Here is a 22,009-nt window from a genome sequence, read left to right on the forward strand (position 1 = left end):
TTAATTGTAATTAAGGTCACATGTTCATGCTTAATTAAAGAAAATGATGATGAATTTATTCACATTTGAATGAACTAGAAAGTCATGTTGGGGTTTATGCCTAAATGCACATTGATGGAAGGCATTATTTTTACTTGATGTAGTTTTAGGTTTCTAAATACAATATGGCAGTTGATAGCTAATAGTGATTGTTTAAATAATAACAATAGGCCTGTCATGACAAGTTACCATTAGTGTTTTAAAATTTTTGATTAGTTTGATTTTCACTGTTACCTACTTATTTTGTCTGATTTTATGCTATAATCCCAAAACAATAGTAGAGACATCAGAGATACAATATTTTTTAACAAAGCATCATTATTTTAGGCAATAAAAAAACTCTGAAAATAAAAATATCAGTTACACACTTCTATTTAAAAAAAATTTTAATTGATTTTTTGGTTCTGTTTTCATTTCTGGAACACCAGAATGCCATTTACCAAAAAAAGCCCATCTTGTACTTTCAACAAAGGTGTCCCACCTTCAAACATTATAGGAAACCTCATAGCAAAGAAAAGCATATAAGTAAAAGCCAGTGACCAAGCCTGACTCTGTATGCAACCTTCTGTCCTAGGATTCTCCCACCTTTCTGCTAAGAGGAAGCAGGTATGCTTCATCATTTTAAGTAAGCATCACTTGATGCTTTTATTCAGGATTCACTATATTTGATGGAAAAGCAAAATGATTATTTTATTACTTCTTGTTCAAATAAATAATTTTCCTATTTCCCTCTATCACTTCTCATATTTAATGAAGCAATATTCTTCATCATTTTCTCTGGTCTTATTCTGTAAGATTTTACATTCATATATTATACCACAGGGTTCCCTATATCTCCTATAAATCTCTCCTTGGCAGTGATGGCAAGTTTTGTTAGCCGAGGTAGTTTTTTTTAGGATTTCTTCCCCTCTTCGTTTTGGTGAGTGCTTAGCCTCAGTTAAACTTCTGCAGGGAATGATCGTAGTCTGTTAAAGAATTTGTTCCTGTATCCATTTCCCATTTCTTTTTGGCACAAATAGCTTATTTTAATATGTCAGATTTTAGCTATTTTGATTACATGCTCTATTTACCCATGTTTATTCTTCACATTTGATTCTGATCTTACCTCTAATAAGCAACTGTCGACAGCCTGACTGCACACTGATAGCTGATTACAAAATGATTCCTATCTGTTTAATTAGAATCAATTTTAATTTTTGTAATATTATTTGGACCATACCCAAAGCTTCTTGAATCTCTTCCTGAAGAAAGTATATAGATGTGAGACTTCTGTGTAATCTATAAGGCTTCGGACTATTTTGTTGGAGTCATATTTTCCATTATATTTTTGACATCCTACCTTTCCATTGAAGTCACCAAGTATCAAATCTAGGTAGATCTCATTTGGAGGGTCTTACTGAGTAGAATTTCTCTCCTTTCCCATTCTGTTCAGCATATAGCCCATAATCTGTCATTTCCTCCCTTGTAGTAGTCTTTTTTCAGACTTCTGCTTGCCTCCAGTCCTAAAATGTGAGGCGACCAAGGCTCCTATGAAATGTTTCTTGTTTCCTTTGGACATCCATTAAATGAACTCTGCTGATTCCTTTTCATGCCTCCCCAAGGTGAGGCCAAGTGAGTTACCCTTCTATTTGACTGCTTCATCTTTATGTTTTCTGGATTTATTCATACAAAGAGTGTCAATATTGATATGATAGAGTTCTTCCGGTTGTATGTCAACTCACTGGTCTTTGGACGAGGATCTGGAATTTTGTGTGAAACCAGTTTAACAGTGAGTTAATGTTTATAGATGATCTCAAAACTGTGATTTTCAGCACCTACTACTCCATTTGTTTGCCATCACTCACTTCGGGAGTGGGAGAGAGGACACCCAGGACCTAGACCCATTTTGTATTTGTTGTTGTTTCATGGCCGTAGAAGCCTTTACCTATTGGCCAGTCTACTGATGGTAAGCTTTTTGCTCTTCTAGCCTAGTCTTCTGAAGGCAGGCAAAATTTGTTGTTGCTATTTCCAGCCTTTTGCAAAATACTGGGGCTTACCCTGATTCTTGGTGGAATAATCTGTAAGCCACAGAAATTCTCTTGTCCATTCTAGCAAGGCCACATTTTGATGTTGCTTCCGGTAATTATTCTTATTGCATGTCTCTCCTCTTGTTCCAGTCAAACTGGCCTTCTAACTGTAGTGGATATAGATTGGTCTATCTCCTGCCTTTATGCTTTTGCACAGGCACCCCCATCCCTTCCCCCTGAATTCTAAAATGTACCCATTTCTTACCTCCATCTCATAGAATTCTGAGCTTCCTTCAAAGCAGAGTTCACCTTCTACATACAACCTTTTCTAATTCCCCCCCTCCTTGCCACCAATTCCCTCCATGTGTCAATGATCTTTTAAACTCTCTGACTGTTCATTTCCATTACCTGTAGCAGTCAATAAAACTGTCATCATCAATCATCATCATTATTATCATTGCAAAAAAAGGAAAGAGCTTGCTCTCTCATATTCAAATCTGGAAAGAATTATACAGTTCCTACTGTGTGCTAGATGATGGGTGATAAGGATGTATAAAGACAAAAAAGAAAGAGTACCTGGGCTCAACAAGCTTACATTCTCCTGGAACATAGACCATATCCTGACAAGTCAAATCAAATATATATAAAGTAATTTCAGGAATAGAAGAGCATTGAGTCTAGCCCTAAAGATGTCTTACATGTGGACATCAGCTGAAGGAATTGGAGATAATTAGCATGGAGAAGAGAAGACTTAGAGAGTCATGATCATTGGCCTATGGTAAAGGGATGAGTCAAATGAGGGAAGTGGATGAGATTGCCTCTGGAGTCCCTTTCAGCTCTATCCCTTTGATTCTGTTGGAATGATTAGACTTATTCAGCTTGGCCCCAGATACAAGAAGTGGGAGCAATGGGTAAAATTCATTTCTCACAAGGAAATTTCAGCTTAATGTAAGGAATACCAGTCTAATAGTTAGATCTCTCTGAAAGAGGAATAGGCTACTATGGGAGGTGGTGGGCTCCCCCCTTCAGTAAAGGGCTTATTGTTGTTGTTTGTTCTTCATTCTGAAAGAGGACCCATGACATCGTGAGAGTGATATCTTGCCTTGCTTCGTGTAAAGGCTGGATGACTATTTGTTGAAAGTGTTGAAGAAGTAGCTGGGGGTATATTAGGTAAGAATGTTGGAATTGGAGTCAGGTAGACGTGAGTTCAAATCCTATCTTAGAGGCTTAGTAGCTGTATCACTCAACCTTTCTGGACCTCAATTTCCCCATCTATAAAGTGGGAACAATCATAATGGTTCCTGAGTTACAGGATTCTTGTCCAATTCAATAACATCTGCACAGTATTTTTAAAAACCAAGTTCACAGACCTCAAATTAAGAGGCTCTGCTCATGCCATCTCTCTGTTGTTGTATTTTGCATCAGAACATTAGAAAAATACAAGTATCATCTTTTTAAAGTTTAGCTTAGGACTCATGGCCTAATGCTCATTGTGATTTTATATTTTAGACAAGCAATACGACCATTTCCTGAGTTAAAGGTTGTAACTAGATTGCATTTTGGAGAGAGAAACAACCAACAAAACAAAACCCTGAAACCCAATTAGAAATGTCTGGAAGGGCTAAAAATATTCCTACAAAACGGAATATGGGCTCGCTCTCTCTCCTAAATCGGAGTCATTGGTTAGAACAGTCCAGGAATCCTAATCAAACTTCTTTTTAGCCACAATACTGGTTTAGTGATTTTTTTAATTAAAAGGAAAGCTTCTTATTATTAAAAGGAAAGAGTGGGGGTGTGGCCTCTTGGAAAACCTGCCAGATGGAAAGAGGCTTTCTGGTCTAGTGGGCATCAGTCTTGCTAGTGTGACAAATGACCATTGGTGCTTGGGGCTTCAGAAATATGTCCCTCATCAAAAAAATGTAATTTCAAATTCCATTAGCAATGAAATGCAGGAGTGGTATTCTGGTAAGTGGCAGGACTCAGGCACTCCCAGGGAATAGCACTGAAGTGAAGTTCTAGGCTTTCTTAGGAAAAAAGTCCAGGTACACAAAGAGACACATATGCATATCCTTTCCTTTCCTTTCCTTTCCCTTTCCCCCTCTCCTCTCACCTTCCCAGCTTTCTGTTTGGAAGTTCTCTTATCATCTGGTCTCATAAGAACTACCGCGATGCCTGTGAATCACCCCCAAACTCCATCATTCTCTTTTCTTCTTGCTCGTCTAAGACTAAAGATCCAAACAGGAATCAGTGAGATCAAACAGGTTTTCCTTTCTTTGCCTGACTTTTCAGCCTGTATTACTTAAGATTTGGTCGGGCTTAATTATACTCTAGTTTCTTCTCTGCTGCCATTTTTTGGTTCTAATTAAATCCTCAGGAGATTGAAGGACATTGTAGAAGAGGGAGAATTGAGGGCCTCAAAGTTTTCTCCACTCTCTGGATACTCAAAGCCCAATGTGATGGGTGGTGTTTCAGAGAGTTAGTCCTAACAAAGAATTCAGCTGATCTCATGGTGCTCCCATTGTCCCAAGGTTGATATCCCAACCCATGTCTGGTCTACTGACTTTGTTGTTGGTAGTGGTGGTGGTGGTGGTAGTAGTGGTGGTGGTAGGTGTGTTTCTTTCCATTGGAAATACTTTCCCTTCCTACAGAGCATCTCCAACCTAGAGCATGTCCTCTTAAACTACCATGCAAGTGTGGTTTTTTTTTTTTACATAAAAGACTCAATCAGTTCTTTAATATTCTTTTATTAAACTCTTACTACATGCCAGGTGCTCTGTTGGGTGAAAAGGTCCAGTGGCTAGATTATCTTCCTATTGAAATGAGAAATTTGTTGGAATGAACAGTACCACAATCTTGGAGGGGAGTGTCATTTCTCATTAATTAATCTGCTTCACAAGGTTTTCTTAAGTATCTATTACGTTCCATGAACTGTGCTAAAGACCTGAGTCCAAATCCAGACTCAGAAACTTACCAGTTATGTGACCCAGGGCAAATCAACCTCTGTGTGCCTCCATTTCCTCTTCTGTAAAATGGGCATAATAATAGATCCTACCTCCCAAGATTGAAATGGGGATCAAATGAGAAAGTATTTGCAAAGCAATTAGCACAGTGCTTGGCACATTTGTTGTTCAGTCCTTTCAGTCCTGTCCAACTCCCTGTGACCCCATTTAAGGTTTTCTTGGCAGAGATACTGGAGTGGTTTGCCATTTCTTTCTCCAGCTCATTTTACAGATGAGGAAACTGAGGCAAAGAGGGTTAAAGTCATATAGATAGTAAATGTCTGAAGTCAGATTTGAACTCAGGAAGGTGAGTCTTCCTGACTCCAGGCCTGGCACTTTATCGATTATGCCACCTAGCTGCCCCATATTGCTTGGCACAGAGTAGGTGCTATATAACATATAAATGTTAACTATTGTAATTATCACAATCACAATGATTGTTTTTCCCAGAGAGAGAGAGAGAGAGAGTGTGTGTGTGTGTGTGTGTGTGTGTGCGTGCGTGTGCATGAGAGAGAGACAGAGAGAGAGAGAGAGGCAAGACTCAAACCCAGGTCTTTTTAGCTCCAGAAGGAGCTGGCTCTCTCTCTCTCCACCGCCATGCTGTCTTTCATGTCAAGAGCATGTGCTGCTTAATCCCTAACAAAAACTCAGCATCTGGCTTAGTGTCTGGTCACATTAGTCACACCTGCACTGGGCTGAGGGTGGGGGGAAGGATATAAAATATCTCTTTAATCTGCTATTGGGAGGTGGGAGATAGTTGGCAAAGGGCTTGCCAGGGGCCCAAGAGGGAAGACACAGTTTCTGTGTAAAACACCCCATGATGATAAAGAATTATCGATTTGAGATCTAAAAAAATGAATGCTTGTCTCCTGCCTCCTCTGAGCACAGCCATCTCATGGTTAGTATTCCATCAGGAAAAGGGGAGACAGAGATGGAGAGGCTTTCATTTAGCAGGGCACAGTGGAACTATCCTTTTCACTCCAGTAATTCCGTCTTCCCTCTGCTTGCCCAGGTTAGCAGATAACAGCTACATAGGAGATCGCATAATCCAAATGCCCCTGGTTTGCTCTCTTCTCCCCTCGGGGCCGGAGACAGTGCTCCAGTGACCGAGTTTGGTTCCTTTCACTTGTAAAAGCTGTTTGGGGAGTGAGTAGTGCTCGTGCTTCCATATGGCTGTGTGGATTTCATTTCCATTTTTTTTCCAGTTGAAATAAAGTGAGTGAGTCCAAATAACCTGGCTTACTGAGTCATTAGAGAATGGATCTTTGCTTCTGCAGTAAAAAGCATTATCAGAAGGGAGTCTGCCAAACTGTCATCCCACAGCATTTCTGAGTTGGAAGGGACTTTGATAATCATTTTGTCCAACGCTTTATTGTTGTTGTTTGGTAGTTTTCCGACTCTCTGTGACCCCATTTGGGGTTTTCTTGACGAAGATACTAGAACAGTTTGCCATTTCCTTCTCCAGCTCACTTTACAGATGAAAAAAATGAGGCCAACAGAGTTAAGTGACTTTCCTAGGGTCACACAGCTATTAAGTGTCTTAGGCCAGATTTGAACTCAGGAAAAGGAGTCTTCCTGCCTCCAGACCCAGCACTCTATCCATTGCACCACCTCACTGCCCTATTCAACCCTTACCCCATAACAGAACCTACAAATGGTCATCCCACCCATGCTTGAAGACTTCCAGTCTCATTTGACCAACCTCTATGAAAATGACTTCATTTCATAGTGGAATGGAAAAGGAGTCAGGGAGAAATGTTAATAGGCCTGAAAATCATATGTTTTCCCATTCTGGATCCCAATAGTCTTATATATTGGAAAGCGAATCTAGAAGGCATCTAGAAGACAATAATCAAAATGGAGAAGACCCTAGAGTTTGTGCCATGAGGGTCCATCGAAAGAAATGGGGATGTTTGCCTAGAAAAAAGAAGATTTTTCTTTGGAGTTAGGGTGTCTGGTAGAAGCAGTGGTTCTATCTGGTGAGCAGTTTCTATATCTATCCAGACTCAGACCCCAGAGTACAGCAATGTGGCCATCTTTATGCCTTGCCAGTTTGGGCCCCTGGAAGGTAGGGACTCTATTGCTTTTGGTATGTGGATTCTCAGCACTTTACACAGTGCCTGGTATACATGTTATTTTTATTTATAATAACCACCTTTCATATTTGAATGGCCATCCTTTGTAAGAAAAATTGGACTTCTGCCGCTTGGCCCCAAAAGGCAGAGCTAGCCATTGTAATTGGAATTTGGAGTTGGAAGGCAGATTTCATCTCAATGGAAGGAAAATCTTCCTAACAGTTAGAGCTCTCTAAAAGCAGACCGCACCGTCCCAAGAGGTAGTGAGTTCACCCTCAATAACAGTCTCCATGTTTGGATGATCACTTCTTGGATGGGTTGTAGAAGGTATTCTTGTCCTGGGATGGACTTATGACCTTGTTGCTTATCTGTGAAATGAATGCCTAAGAGAAGATGACCTCTAAGGTTCCTCCCAGCACCAAGGCTTTGATACCATTTCAGGGTGTGCCCTCATAAGAGTTAATTGTTAAGTTCCCAATGGGAGCATTTACCCCTTTGAAAATCAGCAAGTGCTATAAATCAGAGCTTGATGTTTTGTTTTTTTTTATTTTCTAGATTTAAAAAAGTGATGGAGAAAATATTAATGGTATCAGTTAAACTTAAAATTGTGTCATGCACACATACTTTTTTTCAGAGAGTTGATTGTTAAACATTTACCACTAGCTTACCCTTGTCGATGCTGTAAATACCTCTCTTTATCCTTGTTTCCAGGCACTTTTCACTGGCACATATAATGTCATTACAATTCTCCAGGCTATTGGAAATTAGTCTGAAAGGTCAGTCACAGATGAAATTTCATGACCTCTTAAGTAACATTCAGTGGATACAATGGAAGTCTGCTTTTCTTTTTCTGATATTTCTCTTATCACTAATCATTAACTTTTAAGTTTTTTGAGAGTCAGGATTTATCCATAGGATCATAAGTCAAGCAGTAAGCATTTATTAAACACCTACTAAGTGCCTGACACTGTACTAGGCACTGTGGCATCCTAAATTCATAGGAAGGCACCTTGGAGATCACCTAGTCCCACCTCATTAGTTTATAAATAAGGAAATGGAGGCCCTCAGAGGTGAACTAACTTGCTTAAGGTCAAAGAGTAATGGAAGTTGAACCCAAATCCTCTGCGGCTTTCTGTACTATAGGGTGAGACATTTTTCTGCCCCCTCCCCCATTCTTGTATGTCTCATGGCATAGTGCCTCACACATAGCACGTAGTTAATAAATGTGTATTGAGTGATTACATGAATATGTAGACATTCGTAGTGGTTGGCCATACCGTCCACTAATACACTGTGCACTGAACAACTTCATCACTTTTCAGCTGTTTCTTCTTTGAAACCAAATCATCTTAATTCCTATTGACAATCTCCACGGGCACTTTAGGGTTAGTTGCAACATGTGAGAATTGGAGTAGTTAGAAGAGAAGTCCCCCTTAGACGCATGGATTCAGGTGATGAAGAGCACTGGTATTATCACAAATGGCCCCAGGATGAGGCTCCCTATGTGCTTATCAGATCCTGGCAAACCAAGGGCAGACCTGAAATGTATGTGTCTCGCTGCCTTATATGGTCATGGTTTGATTATGAAAGCATGGATAGAGCAGCAGGGATGGATTCAGATGTGTGACCTAGAAATAAACATATTCCTTATCCCATCACAAGCCCCCAGAGCAAAACTCATGCCTCAGGCTATCTGCTGAAAAGCTCTCTTGACAATTCTAAGGCGGGCTTTGGGGGGGAAGCAATATGTAGTTCATAAATAGCTGAAGCCTACATGGCTTCTTCTCCCCTCCCACTTACCCTACCCCTACCCCACCCCCCAAAAAACATCTGGGGTATTTTTCTTTGTTTTGCCTTCATCTCCAGAGAAGCGGATGTGTTGGGGGTGGGAAGGAGGAGGGAGTAGAATATGAACTGCTACCTCATCTGATGAGAGCAGACTTGATACCCTTTTGATGGGAGGAGGTTTTTTAATTTTTTTTTTACTTTTATATTTTATTTTCAATTTATGCAATAAAACAAGCATTTCCATAACATAGTACAATAAAAATGATTACACATGAAATTGTAAATCTATTTTGCACAACTTGCTATACCTATCAAATATATAACAAAATTATCATATAAATTTCTTTTATTTTTTTCTCCCCCCACCATGACTACCATTAAACACAACTAGGTGTATATATATATATATATATATATATACACACACACACACACACACACACACACACACACACACACACACATATATGTATGTATGTGTATATATGTATATATGTGTGTATATATGTATATATGTATATGTATATGTATGTATATACATAAAAGTAAAATTATTCTATACATTCTTCTATTTATCAGTTCTTTCTCTGGATGCTGATAGCATCTTTCTTCCTATGTCCTTTACAGTTAATTTGAGTATTTTGTTAGATACTTTTTAATTACATATACATTTTTAACAATCATTTTTTAAAATTTTGAATTGCAATTGTTTCACTCCCTTCTCCCTCCATTCTCCTTGAGAAGATAAGAAACTTAATTTTGATTTTACATATGATGTCATACAAAGCATATTTCCATTTTGGTCATGTTGAAAAAGAAAACACAAAATAAATTAATAAAAAGAAAGAAAGTTTAAAAAGTATGCTTCAGTCTAGCAGGAGGTTTTTTGGAGAATAGCACCCCTCTTTTGTTGCTCACCAGCAATATGACAAACAGCATCATCATTGTGAGGCAGGAAGTGAGTGAGTGGCCAAACAGGAGTTCTTGGAGTGGTGGTTAGTGACAGAGAAGACATACCACACTGAGTAAGCAAAAACTTTCCATTTCTGTTTTCCCAATCCATGGGGTGGGTGTGCTTCTTTCCATTTTGTTTTTGGGACCCAGTGGCATTATCTTCTGACACACTTGGGCTGCCAGTGGTTTTTTTGAGTCCTGCCTGATAGCAATTTTTTGCCCCCCTCGAGATCACCACCGCCACGTGGCATTGCCAGTGGGAGGCTATTTTAGCCCACAGAGCTAGCCTACATAGTAGACTTATAATAAATACTAGCTTATTTCCCTTACCCCCTGCCACTGTCACATGGGCCCTAGATCTATCCCATGCAACAAAGAAAAAATGGTTAAGCAAGACAAAGAAAGTGATTGCATCTGACAATGTATGCAGTTATCCATAACTGCGATTCACCACTTGCCTCCCGAGAAGAAAGACTTGTGTATCCTCTGAAACCAAGATTAGTCATTGCATTCCATCTGAATTCTGATGTTTTAGCTTAGTTTTCATTTGCATTGTTGAGGTTGCTGGGCATGTCCACTGTTTTCCCAGAGCACCCCAAACCTCCCTTAAATGCACTTGAACAAGTACAGTACCTGAAACCTAAACGTAGTTTGCGTGTCTGTTCTTTAAGCTTAGTTATATGTGTTTGTGTTATATTCCCCACTAAAGAGTCTGTGTTGTTTTCCATTTTGACCTTTGTATATTTCCCCAGTGTTTAGTGTAGGGACCACCATGCTCCACATATTTCAGAAATGCTTGTTTGATTGAAATATAAATAAGGGATAATTTTTGAATTCTCATTTAAACATTTCAATGTTAGGACAAAGATGAAGATGCTTAGTTTAGAACACGGAACACAACTGACCAGTTCAGTTTTACTCTCCTCATTGAGTGACATATGAGAAGGAAATTTTATTGGAAAACCATCTTTATTTTTGCTCATCAAAAGCAGTGACACGGGAAATTAAGTGGTTTTATATGGAAACTGGATGATGGGAAGAAGGTAGTGTCTTTAATCATTAAGTTGACCAGTCCTCTTGTCTATGGTTTCTTATTCATCTCTGCATCCTATGAATCCTTGACATTCCCCCTGAAGGGTTTGCCAATCATCTTGATCCTAATATGGCATGATGTCCCCTCAATGTAGGAGGCAACCCACTCTCAGCCTGGCTTCCCTATTCCCTTCTCAGCATCAAAGTCTGACAGCTGGGCTCAGGTCAGCTGGATTTCCATGGGGGAGTTTGGAGACACCTCACTAGGGACTGAGTTCCGCCTACTAATTGCCCCACTTCTAAGAGCTCATTGAGGCTCTAGTAGAGATTCCAAGGTAGCTAATTCAGTCATTTGACCAGGCCTAAAACGAACTTTGGCTGCATGTGGAAACAAAGTGAAAACTGAAAGGAACAAATATGAAATCCCTGGAGACTTCATGTCCTTTATTTCTTTATTATTTCTACTAGCATTAGAAGTTCAAAACCAAAAACATAGCACATGTTATTTATTTCTCAATATACATCTTGTAGCTTCCTTCCTTCCCTCTTCCCACCTAAGGAGAACATTGTTGTTGTTGTTGTTTTATTGGGGGGAGGGGAGTGGTCTTTATTTATATCCTCAGCAACTATCATAGAGCCTTGCAAAGAGTAGGGACTTAATAAATGCTTGAATTGAATTGAATAAAGCTTAGTCCATTCAGCACTAAGATCTAGGTCAAGTTATAGGTCAAGCTATCTGTCCTTTAAATTAAAAGTTTCGAATATAGTGGCTTTTATTTAAAAACCAAACATGGTTCCCCTTGAGATCCAGATCTACTCTGGGCCCTGGCCCCAAGCCCAGCACTAGTGTTCTGGCTGAGCTGTCTTGCTGTGGGTGAGATCATTCCCCTCTCTGGGCTTCATGTTCCTTGACTTGTAAAATTATGGATTTGTACAAGGACTTTTCAAGCTCTTAGATCTTCCTCTGTCTTCAATTCCTATTTCTATCCATATTACTGTCTGACAGCTGTAGACAATTTGTTTTCTTTTTTAAAAAAAATTTTACTTTCCTCCAATTACATGTAAAAATAATTTTTAAGATTCATTGTTTTCTGTTTAAGCTTTGAGTTCCTAATTTTATCACTTCCCTCCCTCCCCTTTCTCCTCCTTGATATGGTAAGCAATCTGATTAGAGATTGATGAGAGAGAGAGAGAGAGAGAGAGAGAGAGAGAGAGAGAGAGAGAGAGAGATTGATGAGAGAGAGAGAGAGAGAGAGAACACTTTGGACAAGGGGAGTAGAAGTGCTTGGCTCCCAAGTAGTCACTGGGCTATTTCCCATCACTAGCCTCATTTGCCTTAGACGATGGTTCTGCTCTCTTTCAGCTCTAACTTATATGATTTTCTGACATTCCATTTGATGAAAGGTGCTCAGGACTAGGGGAAATTGCTAATTGTACGTTTCCTTTTATGCAGTTTTATCTCTATGAGGTCACATACATTTATGTCCTCACTAGTATGATCTGTACACACAAGATATATACAGAATACATGTAGGTCATCTGAGAGCAGAAGGATGCTTTGGGAGACCATGAAGGTCCTCTTATAGAAGGTGCTGCTTGGTCTGAAGTCTTAAAGGAATCCAGGGAAAGAAGAATCAGGGGGAGAAGGGAGGGGGAGCTAGAGAGTTCTAGTTATCAGGAACAGCCAGTCCAAAGGCAATGAAATGAGAAGAGATGGAGTGCTGTATACAAGGAACAGCCAGTGGGTCAGGGTTATAGGATCCTAGTGTGCATAGAGAGAAGTGAGCTTGTAAGAAGACTAGAAAATTGGAAAGGGGGCAGGTTATGAGAGAACTTTAAATAATTTTTGAATTCTTATGAATTCAAATGCTTTCCCAGAATACCCTAAACCTTCCCTTAAATGCACTTGAACAAGTACAATACCTGAAACCTAAATGTACTTTACATGTTTGTTCTTTAAACTTAGTTATGAAGAATGCCCAGCAGAAGAGTTTGTTTGATGCCATAGGTAATAGGGAGCCAGTGCAGCTTCATGAGCAGAGGAATGACACAGAGGACTAAGAGCCAGAAGGAAGTGTTCAAGAAAGATATTGTATGGGAGGTGGCATCTAAGTTGGACTTTTAAAAACTTTTATTTGAACCAGATAAGAAGAAAGAGAGTAAGGAGCAGGCAAGAGCGTCCAGGTTCTGGATCTTCCCAATGTTTTCTGATGGTGGCTTACATTTCTAGCATCTGTGTCTTACTCTAGCCTCTAAATATTTAGTTGGCAGGCCATTATTAAGCACATAGTATGTGCCAGGCATAGTGTCGGGCTTGGCGGGCCATCACTATAAACCAATGTGCTCATTCGATGGGGAGACATGATGGTGTAATGGAGAAGGCACAATCCTTGGAGCCAAGTACATCTAAGTTCTAATCTTGCCTTAGACATTAGATGTAGAACCTTAGGTAAGTTGCTTCAGAACCATCCCAGATTCCCTATGAGGGTTGAGCTCACTGGAAATTATGCTATGATCCTCTGTTCTTATCTTAGCTGCAGGGAGAGGAAGGTTAGCAAATTGTAGGAAGGCACCAAGGTGTTCCTGATTTAGCTTGGTGCCCTCAGTGGGCCTGTGCTCTGGGGCATGGGTCATGGAACTGATAATTGATTCATATATATGAATTCAAAGTCAGTGCATTTCGCACATTTGGCATTTGTGTGAATTTTCAGATGGCTAATTTACTTCCTCCCAAACTAATGCTCTCCATTTCTTTCTTTTCAGGGTCGTCATGTTAAAACTGGACAGCTTGCTGCTATTAAAGTCATGGATGTCACTGGGGTAACGTATCTGCCTCTTGTCCTTTTTTTTAAAAAAAGTCTATTCTCTGGTTCCCCAGAACTTGAGGATGAGGGATGAACTCACTTAGTGGCCTTCAAGTGTTTTCTGTTATAGAAGACTATGTTTCTTACCTACTTAAAGTGTTCCATCCTTTGGGTTTAATGTACATAATTCCCAGGTTGCAGTAGGAGATACAGCCGAAGTATCTAACCCATAGATACCTCGAGCCAATTAACTACCACAAGAGGTTATCACGAATGATGTGCACCAGTCATTTGCATTTAATGTAGTTATCAGTAATTGAATATGAAGAAAGAATTAGAAATTTCAAGCTATTAAAATATTAATATTAAAATCAAATAAGATACATATATACAGATACATATATGTATGTATATATGTATGTGTAGAAGATATACACACATGTATGCCTATGTGTATATGCATGTATACATGTATCTTCTGTTGACATACATACACCTATACATATGTATGTGGGTATATATATATATGCATGAGTGTGTGTACATGTGTGTATATACATATATGCATATACACATATACATGTATATACATACACACATGCACTCTGTTGGGGGGGTCACCTTGAACAGAGGTGGAATGAGGATGGAAAAAGTCTGGGAATGAATTATAGTGGCTATCTTGCATGAGGATCTTTGCAAGAGAAAGTCTTTGTTTTTGTTTGTTTGTTTTTTCAATATGACAACTAACCTCAAATATTTATAATAATTAAAGTCCACCACTCTTCTGTATACTTTCTTGCTTGGATGAACAAAGGCGAGCTGAAGAATAGAGTTCATTCTGTGTCATAAATGCGATTACAATGCTTACTCCCATTCCTTTTATTGACTTTATTTAAAATATTTTAATGCCTCTTCCAAGAGTACCAAGAACTCCTTAGAAGACCTCAGTGGAAATCAAAGGCATGCTAATATATTTTGTATTGTCTTGGGGACTGTTCAGAGACATCTTTCAGCGACACCCAGATAAACACATGAAAGTGAAGAGAGAAAAGATTTAAGTTGGGCCTCAAAACAGATTATCCAAAACAAATAGACTTTGAATGGTTCCCATAAAGGTATCAAGGATTATTCTGTGTGAAAATAGAGGCCAGACCACTGGACTCTAGGCAATTTCCAGCTGCTGCCAGTGGCTGTTTTGTAGAAAACACTGGGAACTAGGTGCCAAGATAGTGTCCATTATGGGCCATCCCTGACCTCCCCTTAATTACTGCTCCCCCATTTATTTGGACATATACGTTACATTTTTCCTTATTCCAGCGCCCCATGTTGGCCTGCTCCTCTTTCTTCCCAGTTCCCTATGAAAACATCAGAAGAGCCTGAGGGTGAAGTCCTTGGGAGCCATTTACTTTAGATTCATACAATTACAGAGCTGGAAGAAATCTCAGAGGTCATGTAATAGAACCTCATTACTTGATAGATGAAGAAATAGTTGCCCAGAAAAGAAAAGTGAGTTGGCCAAGGTCATTTTCTAGTAGGCAAAAAAGCCGTGTAATTCTAGTATGAAAATAATAATTGCAGTTCACCTTTAGATAACACTTTACACACATTATCTTACTTGAGCCTTAAAATAACCTACCTATCAGATAGGTGCTATTAGCATCCCCATTTAATAGATGAGGAAACTGAGCTCTAGACAAATTAAATGATGTGCATATGTTCATATACTTAATAAGTGTCTGAGGCAGGATTTGAACCCAGGGCTTCCCGACTCACTAGTTCAATACTAAATGATATGTTCACATCTATTCTCATAGGATAATAGGTTTACAGCTGGGAGGGGCCTTAAAGATCATCCAGTACAGCTTTCTCATTTGTCAAAGAAACCCAGCTCTAAGGCTTGTGCCTACTATATAGAGGCAGGCGTGTGCTGGACACAGTTCCAGCTGATTATTAAATCTTCAGGGTGAGAGTCTATGCCTCAAAAATTGGCAAACGCTAAGAAATAATGGCTTGATTGATTGTTTTGTTGATTTTCTAGACTCAAGAAAGTGATAGAGAAAATGTTAATAATTTTGTAGATTAAACTTAGAAGTGTGTTATGGGTACAGTTATGTTTTGTTTGTTTGGAAGGGGATGGAGAGCCAGTTGTTAAGCACCTACCACCTCAACAGTGCCTAGAGGCTATGTAATAAATGCTTATTGAATTGGAAAGCATGTAAATTAGAAAATAAGGAACATCAAAATCGGATGCGGCTCCTTTTTCAGTAGAAATCTGTTTGTAAAGGTGTTATCTGCAACAAAATTCTAGCCCTAGAGCTAATGTTTTAAATTAATTGGGAAATTATCCTGAAACATAGCTGTAGTGCTCTCCTTGAGTGAGGAGAGAACATAATAGAGGGAAAATATACATAATGTATATAATATTTTATATATATACATATATATACAGTCAAACACATACACACATTTTATACTCACTATCTCTTCTCATATGAATTCTAAGACCTGTGAGCCCTCAATGTACTTCTGTTCCATTGCCCCTATAGTTCCATTCCACAGGAGCTATTTGTTCTCGTGCCAGTCTGAGTTGGCCCTGAGATCAATCAGAATTCTGACCCCATTTTCTGCTGCCATTTAAGTACTTGCAGAGCTGTGGGGTTGTTGCTCCATCAGCTTTATGGAAATTTAGCAAAGAGCCTAATGGTCTGTCCCAAATTCAATATTTTTAGTTGATGATGGAGTTACAAATAGAACTTGGTCTTCCAGTTGTCCCATGATAGCCAGAGTCATGCATATAATGGGCCATTCCAAGAAAAGCCCATATAGAAGCCAGGAAGTCCTCCATCTTTGACCTGACATTATGGAAAATCCCAGCCTGATATCCTGGCTCATATCTCTTGCTTCACCCTTTTGGTGAGTGTAGCCAAAGTAAATTTGCAGTGGAAAACCCTACTAGGCCATCTAGCTGCCTACAATTAACCCATTCCACCTTTGAGTAGCTCTATTGCCTCGTGACTTCCATACATTGTTCACTGCCCTCTAGAGTCATGCCAAACAAATCAAATCCTTCTTGCATATTTTTTGATATTTGAACACAAGCATCTGTCCTTTTCCCTCCCTTTGTTCTCTTCTCTAGGGTAAGCACGGTCAGTCCCTTGGACTGATCCTTATAAGGGATGACCTTTAAGCACCGGATCATTCTCATCACTTTCTTCTGGACTCCAGCCTATCAATCCCTTCTTCACTTGCAGTACCCAGAGAACTATTCTCGGTGATGCAGGCGTGGGCTGCCTTGCAGAGTCCACCAGGGCTATCCCCAACTTCATTCTCGATGTTATGACTGTCTTCATGCAGCCTAAAACAGTGTTCATTTCGGGGACTGTCAGAACCTCCTCTAACAGTTGGAATTTTTGAAAAGATGACTTTTTTTTTTATCAAATACTCTATGACCTCTTTCGGGATATGAAACAATGATTGAAATCAATGGGACTATGAGTTCAAATAATTTCTTAAATATTATTTTCATCATAGGCTGCCTCTCCTTTAGAACAGTGCAGTCACACTGTGATCAGATTCTGTAATTCTTCCCTCTTGCAAATGAAAGGCTCCAAAGGGTTGACAGCCATCCTGCTGCTTCCAGTTCCCCCGGACTTTTCACTCGTACTCATCCTCTGGTCTCCAAGCTTTTTTTTTTTAGTTGTCAAAAATCCCTGGTTATAAATGTAGTCAAGAATTTGTGGTTCCTCTATGTGAGGCTCCTCTACCACTATTGATAGTGACTCTTTGATAGCTTAGCAAATGGTCTTCAGGGGTCATTTTGGCCAGAAAATTCATCATGTGCCTCTCTAAATGTGGGTGGGTTGATCCTTGGATACGTGTTCCATTTAGTTCACCAATTATTTAAGTGCCTACTATGTGCAAAGCATTGTGATGGGCACTGCAAGTACTAAGAAAAAAATAGTCCTGGCCCTTTAGAAGTTTACTGGAGAAATAGCTATATCAAGTCCCCAAATAAACCCCCTTCCTTGGATGACCACTTACTAGGCATGTTGTAGAGGAAATTCCTAGGGCAGTGAAGTGATGTAGTAGAAGAAACTCTGGGCCTAGAGTTGGGAAGACCTGAGTTAAAATTTGACATCAGACACTTAGGATCTGTGTAACCCTAGGCAAGTCACTTAACCCTGCTTGCCTCGGTTTCCTCATCTGTAAAATGAGCTGGAGAAAGAAATAGCAAACCACTCCAGTATCTTGGCCAAGAAAACCCAAGGTGGGGTCACGAGTTAGTAATGACTGAAAAACAACTGAACAACAAAACAAAAAAGGAATTCACCAATAAGAATAGGAAGTCACAGGGACTGAGGGATGGCCCAGGATAAGAAGGCTGCTGACATGTGGTGGCAAGGTCCAATGAGTCAGGTAGAATGAGGATACTTAGTACAGAAACTGCATCACTTTGTACTGTGGTACCTTCCTCCCTCACTTCATGATGATGCCACATGGGTTGCCATCATCTTGAAATATTGTGGGTTTCCAAAGGACAATGGAGAGACCTATGCTGAGACCAAGTTGATTGCTGCTTGCTACCGATAACATATCAGGTGCAAGGGGTATTGTAAGAGAATTCATTGAAGAGAAGTGTGACCTATAAAGAAGGTGGCCACTCGTGTCGTGGCACCTCTCCTCCAGCATTGTAGAGAGGATCACAAGAGATCGCACACAATCCTTAAAGCTCTCTACAAATGTCAGCTCTTAACTCTTAGAACAGATCTCAGACTGTAATGATGTTGGCTTGACATTTGGCCGCTGTCTGCAGTTCCACAAGGAGCCTCTCCAAAAGCAAACTGTGTCAGTCCCAGATTCCTGACCTTGGGATGTTTACATTGGGGGATTCCCATGGAAAAAGAAACCTCATCAAAATTCTTCCTCCATTAGCCCTGCCCGTTTCACCTTTGAACCTGAGTCACCCTTAGGACTTCAGAGCCTGACATTTGCTCTCCCTCCTTAGACTCTGAACTGGAGATCAGCAAAGTTATCTTGAGCTCTGATCCCAGCTACCCCTTCACCGGGGAGAGAAATAGGCGAATGATGCCATGTCTCTCAGAAGGAGATGACGTATTTCATGTAACAGGAGGCAAAATCTTACAAAGTGCTCATGAATATGACCACGCTATGCCTTGGGGTAACAGGAGGGGACCAAGAATAGTATCAGAGAATCCTATCTCTAGGGATCATTTCATTCAATAGCCTCATCTTGCAAGTGAGGAAACTGAGGCCGCAATAAGGAAGTGACTTAGCCCAGGTCATATAAGTAATAAGTAACAGAGTTATTGTTTAAATCTAAGTTCCTGGCTCTAAACCCAATGCTCTTTGTAATACCCTCTGCTCCCTCCAATAGTATATTGACCCCCAGCCCACCCCTAATGCTTTGTTCAGTTCAGTGGGGTTTAATTCAGCAAGCATAGGATTTGTGCTTATGTCTTTCTAGTTTCAATGCTGTGCATAGTTTCCCCTTGCTTCCTTATGTGGGTGCAGCACGTGGGTAATATGGTGAAATGGAAAGAGCCCCGTCTCAGGAGTTACAGGATCTGGCTTCAAAGTCCTCCTCTAACTGAGAGTGAGCATTTCCACCTCAGAAATCAGCCCAAAGTTCCAGATCAGAGCCTGACTTAGTTTTGTTCATTTCCTAGACTTAATAAAGGGATAGAGAAAATGTTAAAATGCAGATTGTACTAAAAATAGTACAAAAAAATAAACACTGTCTGTTCAGTTTTTAGAGTGTTGGCTGTTGAACATTTCCTAGCCCATCCTGCTTTTCACCCATGTTACCTTGGGTAAGACCCTAACCTCCTAGAGCCTCACCTATAAAATAAGGAGGTTGGACCTAGGTCTCTTTAGTTCTAGATCTATGATGCTGTGTATATAGATAAACAAATAGCAAACATTTTGGTAGGGGCAGGGGAGAGCTTATTGAGTGCAGCAAGAAAGGCATCTCATAGGAGGCAGCGTCCAAGCTTGTGATCAGACTCCCCCTGTCCCCAGCCCCCACTCCCCTCTCTGGCTCTTCCCTCCTTTTCTCCTCCAGCTCTCAGTCTCACCCATCACTATGCATCCCTTCTGATGGGCACCATTTATTATTGTCCCCCACTTTTCCAAAGAAGAGCACGTGAAAGCGGCTAAAGGGATAGAGGCAGGAGGGAAACAGAGTATTCCAGACATGGAGCCCAGCCTGTGCATGCAAGTGAAATCAGGTTTCAAATGCACATCTAGGTCAGCCCTGAATGGGAATACAAGTCACCAAAATGCCCTTGAGGGAATCAGGAGGAGTGGAGGAGGAGAAAGGCTTTCGTGTGTGTGAGAGTATGTACTAACACACATATGCCTATTGGTATGGAAGCAGACCTAGGTCTTTCTCGGTACCAGCTGAGAATCCCTTCCATCCCTTTCCCCTCTCCCCTATCCCTCCATTTTCTCTCTCTTCACCCTCCACCCCCCCCCACCCCAGCACAAGCTGAGACAGAATCAGTTGTAGTGTGTTGAGACTGGCCTGTAGAGATGATCTGGTCCATCCCAACTCTCCCTTCTTCCCTATTTTAGTTGGGTTTGTTAGGCTCTGGGGCTAGGTCAGGGGTTCTTAACCTTTTATGTCATGGACCCTTTGGCAGTCTGATGAACTTTCTGGACCCCCTTCTCAGAATCATGTTTTTAAATATTCAAAAAGAAAATCATAAGATTAAAAAGCATCAGCTAGGTGGCAAAGTGGATAGAGCACTGGACCTAAAGTAGGAATTATATAAAAATACAGTTAATGATCTGTTTAAAAAAATAGGGCCACGGGATCACGGAAGGCTTGGGATCAACATGATCATTGTATTTATTCTCCTTTGAAGGTAGCTCTGAATATGCCATGTGTCCCCCATTGGGTCCAGTGATTGATGTATCTGGGAAAGCCCAGAAAGATCCTAAGCAGTCTAGACTTAGTCAAGTTGTAAAGTCAGTCCCTACTCAGAATTTTATTAAGGGATCTTTGGGAAATAATGTTGATTATACTTGCAACCCTCGTGTTGGAAGGTTGCCTTGCCATAAAGGCCTAGGGACCTTGGCGTCATTATCTTAACTTCCTAGCTCATAGTCCCCACCTAGGAATGATGGAAGGATTGGATGCATGGTAGCCCCTGTATATAGTGATACCTTGCCCACTCACCAACATGTGATTTGCATAAAGGACAAAATTTCCAGAGCCATACTGTCCTCTTGACCTTTCCCCCCAATTCAGTTACCTCTACTTCCTTCTATCTGCCTCTTCTTTCTTTTTTTTTCTCCAGTCTCTACTAGCCCCTCCTATCACCATACACATCTGGCTGAGCTTTTAGTCTTCTCACTCATTCAAAAAAGAGAGGGAAGGAGAAAGGGAAAATGCCTCAGTACCTGCCACATAGGAATATAGATTTATAGGTTAACTGCCTCCCAACACCCCCATCTCAGCCTCTTTCCCATCAGCTACCTCCCAAGGATATTCTTGAATATGTGATAACTACCAATGGGTGGCATTGAACTATGACAGTTAAACTTTGGTAGATGAAAAAGAAAAGGAAAAAGTCTGACTGAGTCTAATGAGTAAAAAGAACAAAGAAAAGTCAGATGTCAGCACTGGAGTGAATGAAGAAGAGAATTAGAAAAGGGGGTAATTCAGATGAAAACCGAGTGGAAGAGCGATTTCCCAGGACATCAGAGTTGAAAAGCACCTTGGAGATTGTTCAGTCTCACATAGTCCCTACCTAAGAGAAATCCTCTTTACAACACACTTGATAAGAGGACATATAGCCTTTTCATATAGATTGCTTCCCAAGACGGATTGTTGTACTGTTGAGTAGCTCCATAATTTCACCCCATTGTTCCTACTTCTGCCTTCTGAGGCCAAGGAGAACCCATCTAGTCCTTTTCCCACATGGCAGTCCTTCAAGGCCACTACCATGTCCTCCCTGAGACTTTTCTTTGACAGACTAATCATTCCTTGTCTGTCCAACCAAACCTCACGTACCATGATCTGAAGGCCTTCAAAAATCTGGATTGGGTAGACATATCCAGAAATCGTTATGAACTGCGTTCAACACCAAAGAGTAGCTGTCCTAGGTACCTATGCCTCCTAGTAGTTTGTAGTCATTTCCTTCCTCGTGGCCATTAGTAAAAGAAGCTTGGTTGAACATGCCTAAGAGCCTGGGGCTGGTGACTGCTATAGGGATTCAGGATTATACACACATGATGCTTTAGCCACTCAAATGAGTCTCAAGCCAGGCTTGAGGTGAGGGTAGAAG

The 22,009-nt window shown here is 40.4% G+C and overlaps 1 protein-coding gene across 5 annotated transcripts in view; it reads left to right on the top strand.

Annotated features, from left to right (window-relative positions):
- TNIK (TRAF2 and NCK interacting kinase) overlaps positions 1-22,009 on the top strand; it is a 415,560-nt gene that overhangs the window by 204,632 nt on the left and 188,919 nt on the right. For all 5 annotated transcript variants that reach the window (XM_027875754.1, XM_027875755.1, XM_027875758.1 and 2 more), the window contains exon 3: positions 13,657-13,713. In XM_027875754.1, coding sequence (XP_027731555.1) covers positions 13,657-13,713 — 57 coding nt within the window. The remainder of the gene's footprint in view (positions 1-13,656; positions 13,714-22,009) is intronic.

Source organism: Vombatus ursinus, unplaced genomic scaffold (genome assembly GCF_900497805.2).
Source record: "Vombatus ursinus unplaced genomic scaffold, bare-nosed wombat genome assembly UNPS02014810.1, whole genome shotgun sequence".
In the NCBI taxonomy this organism is placed as follows: Eukaryota; Metazoa; Chordata; class Mammalia; order Diprotodontia; family Vombatidae; genus Vombatus; species Vombatus ursinus.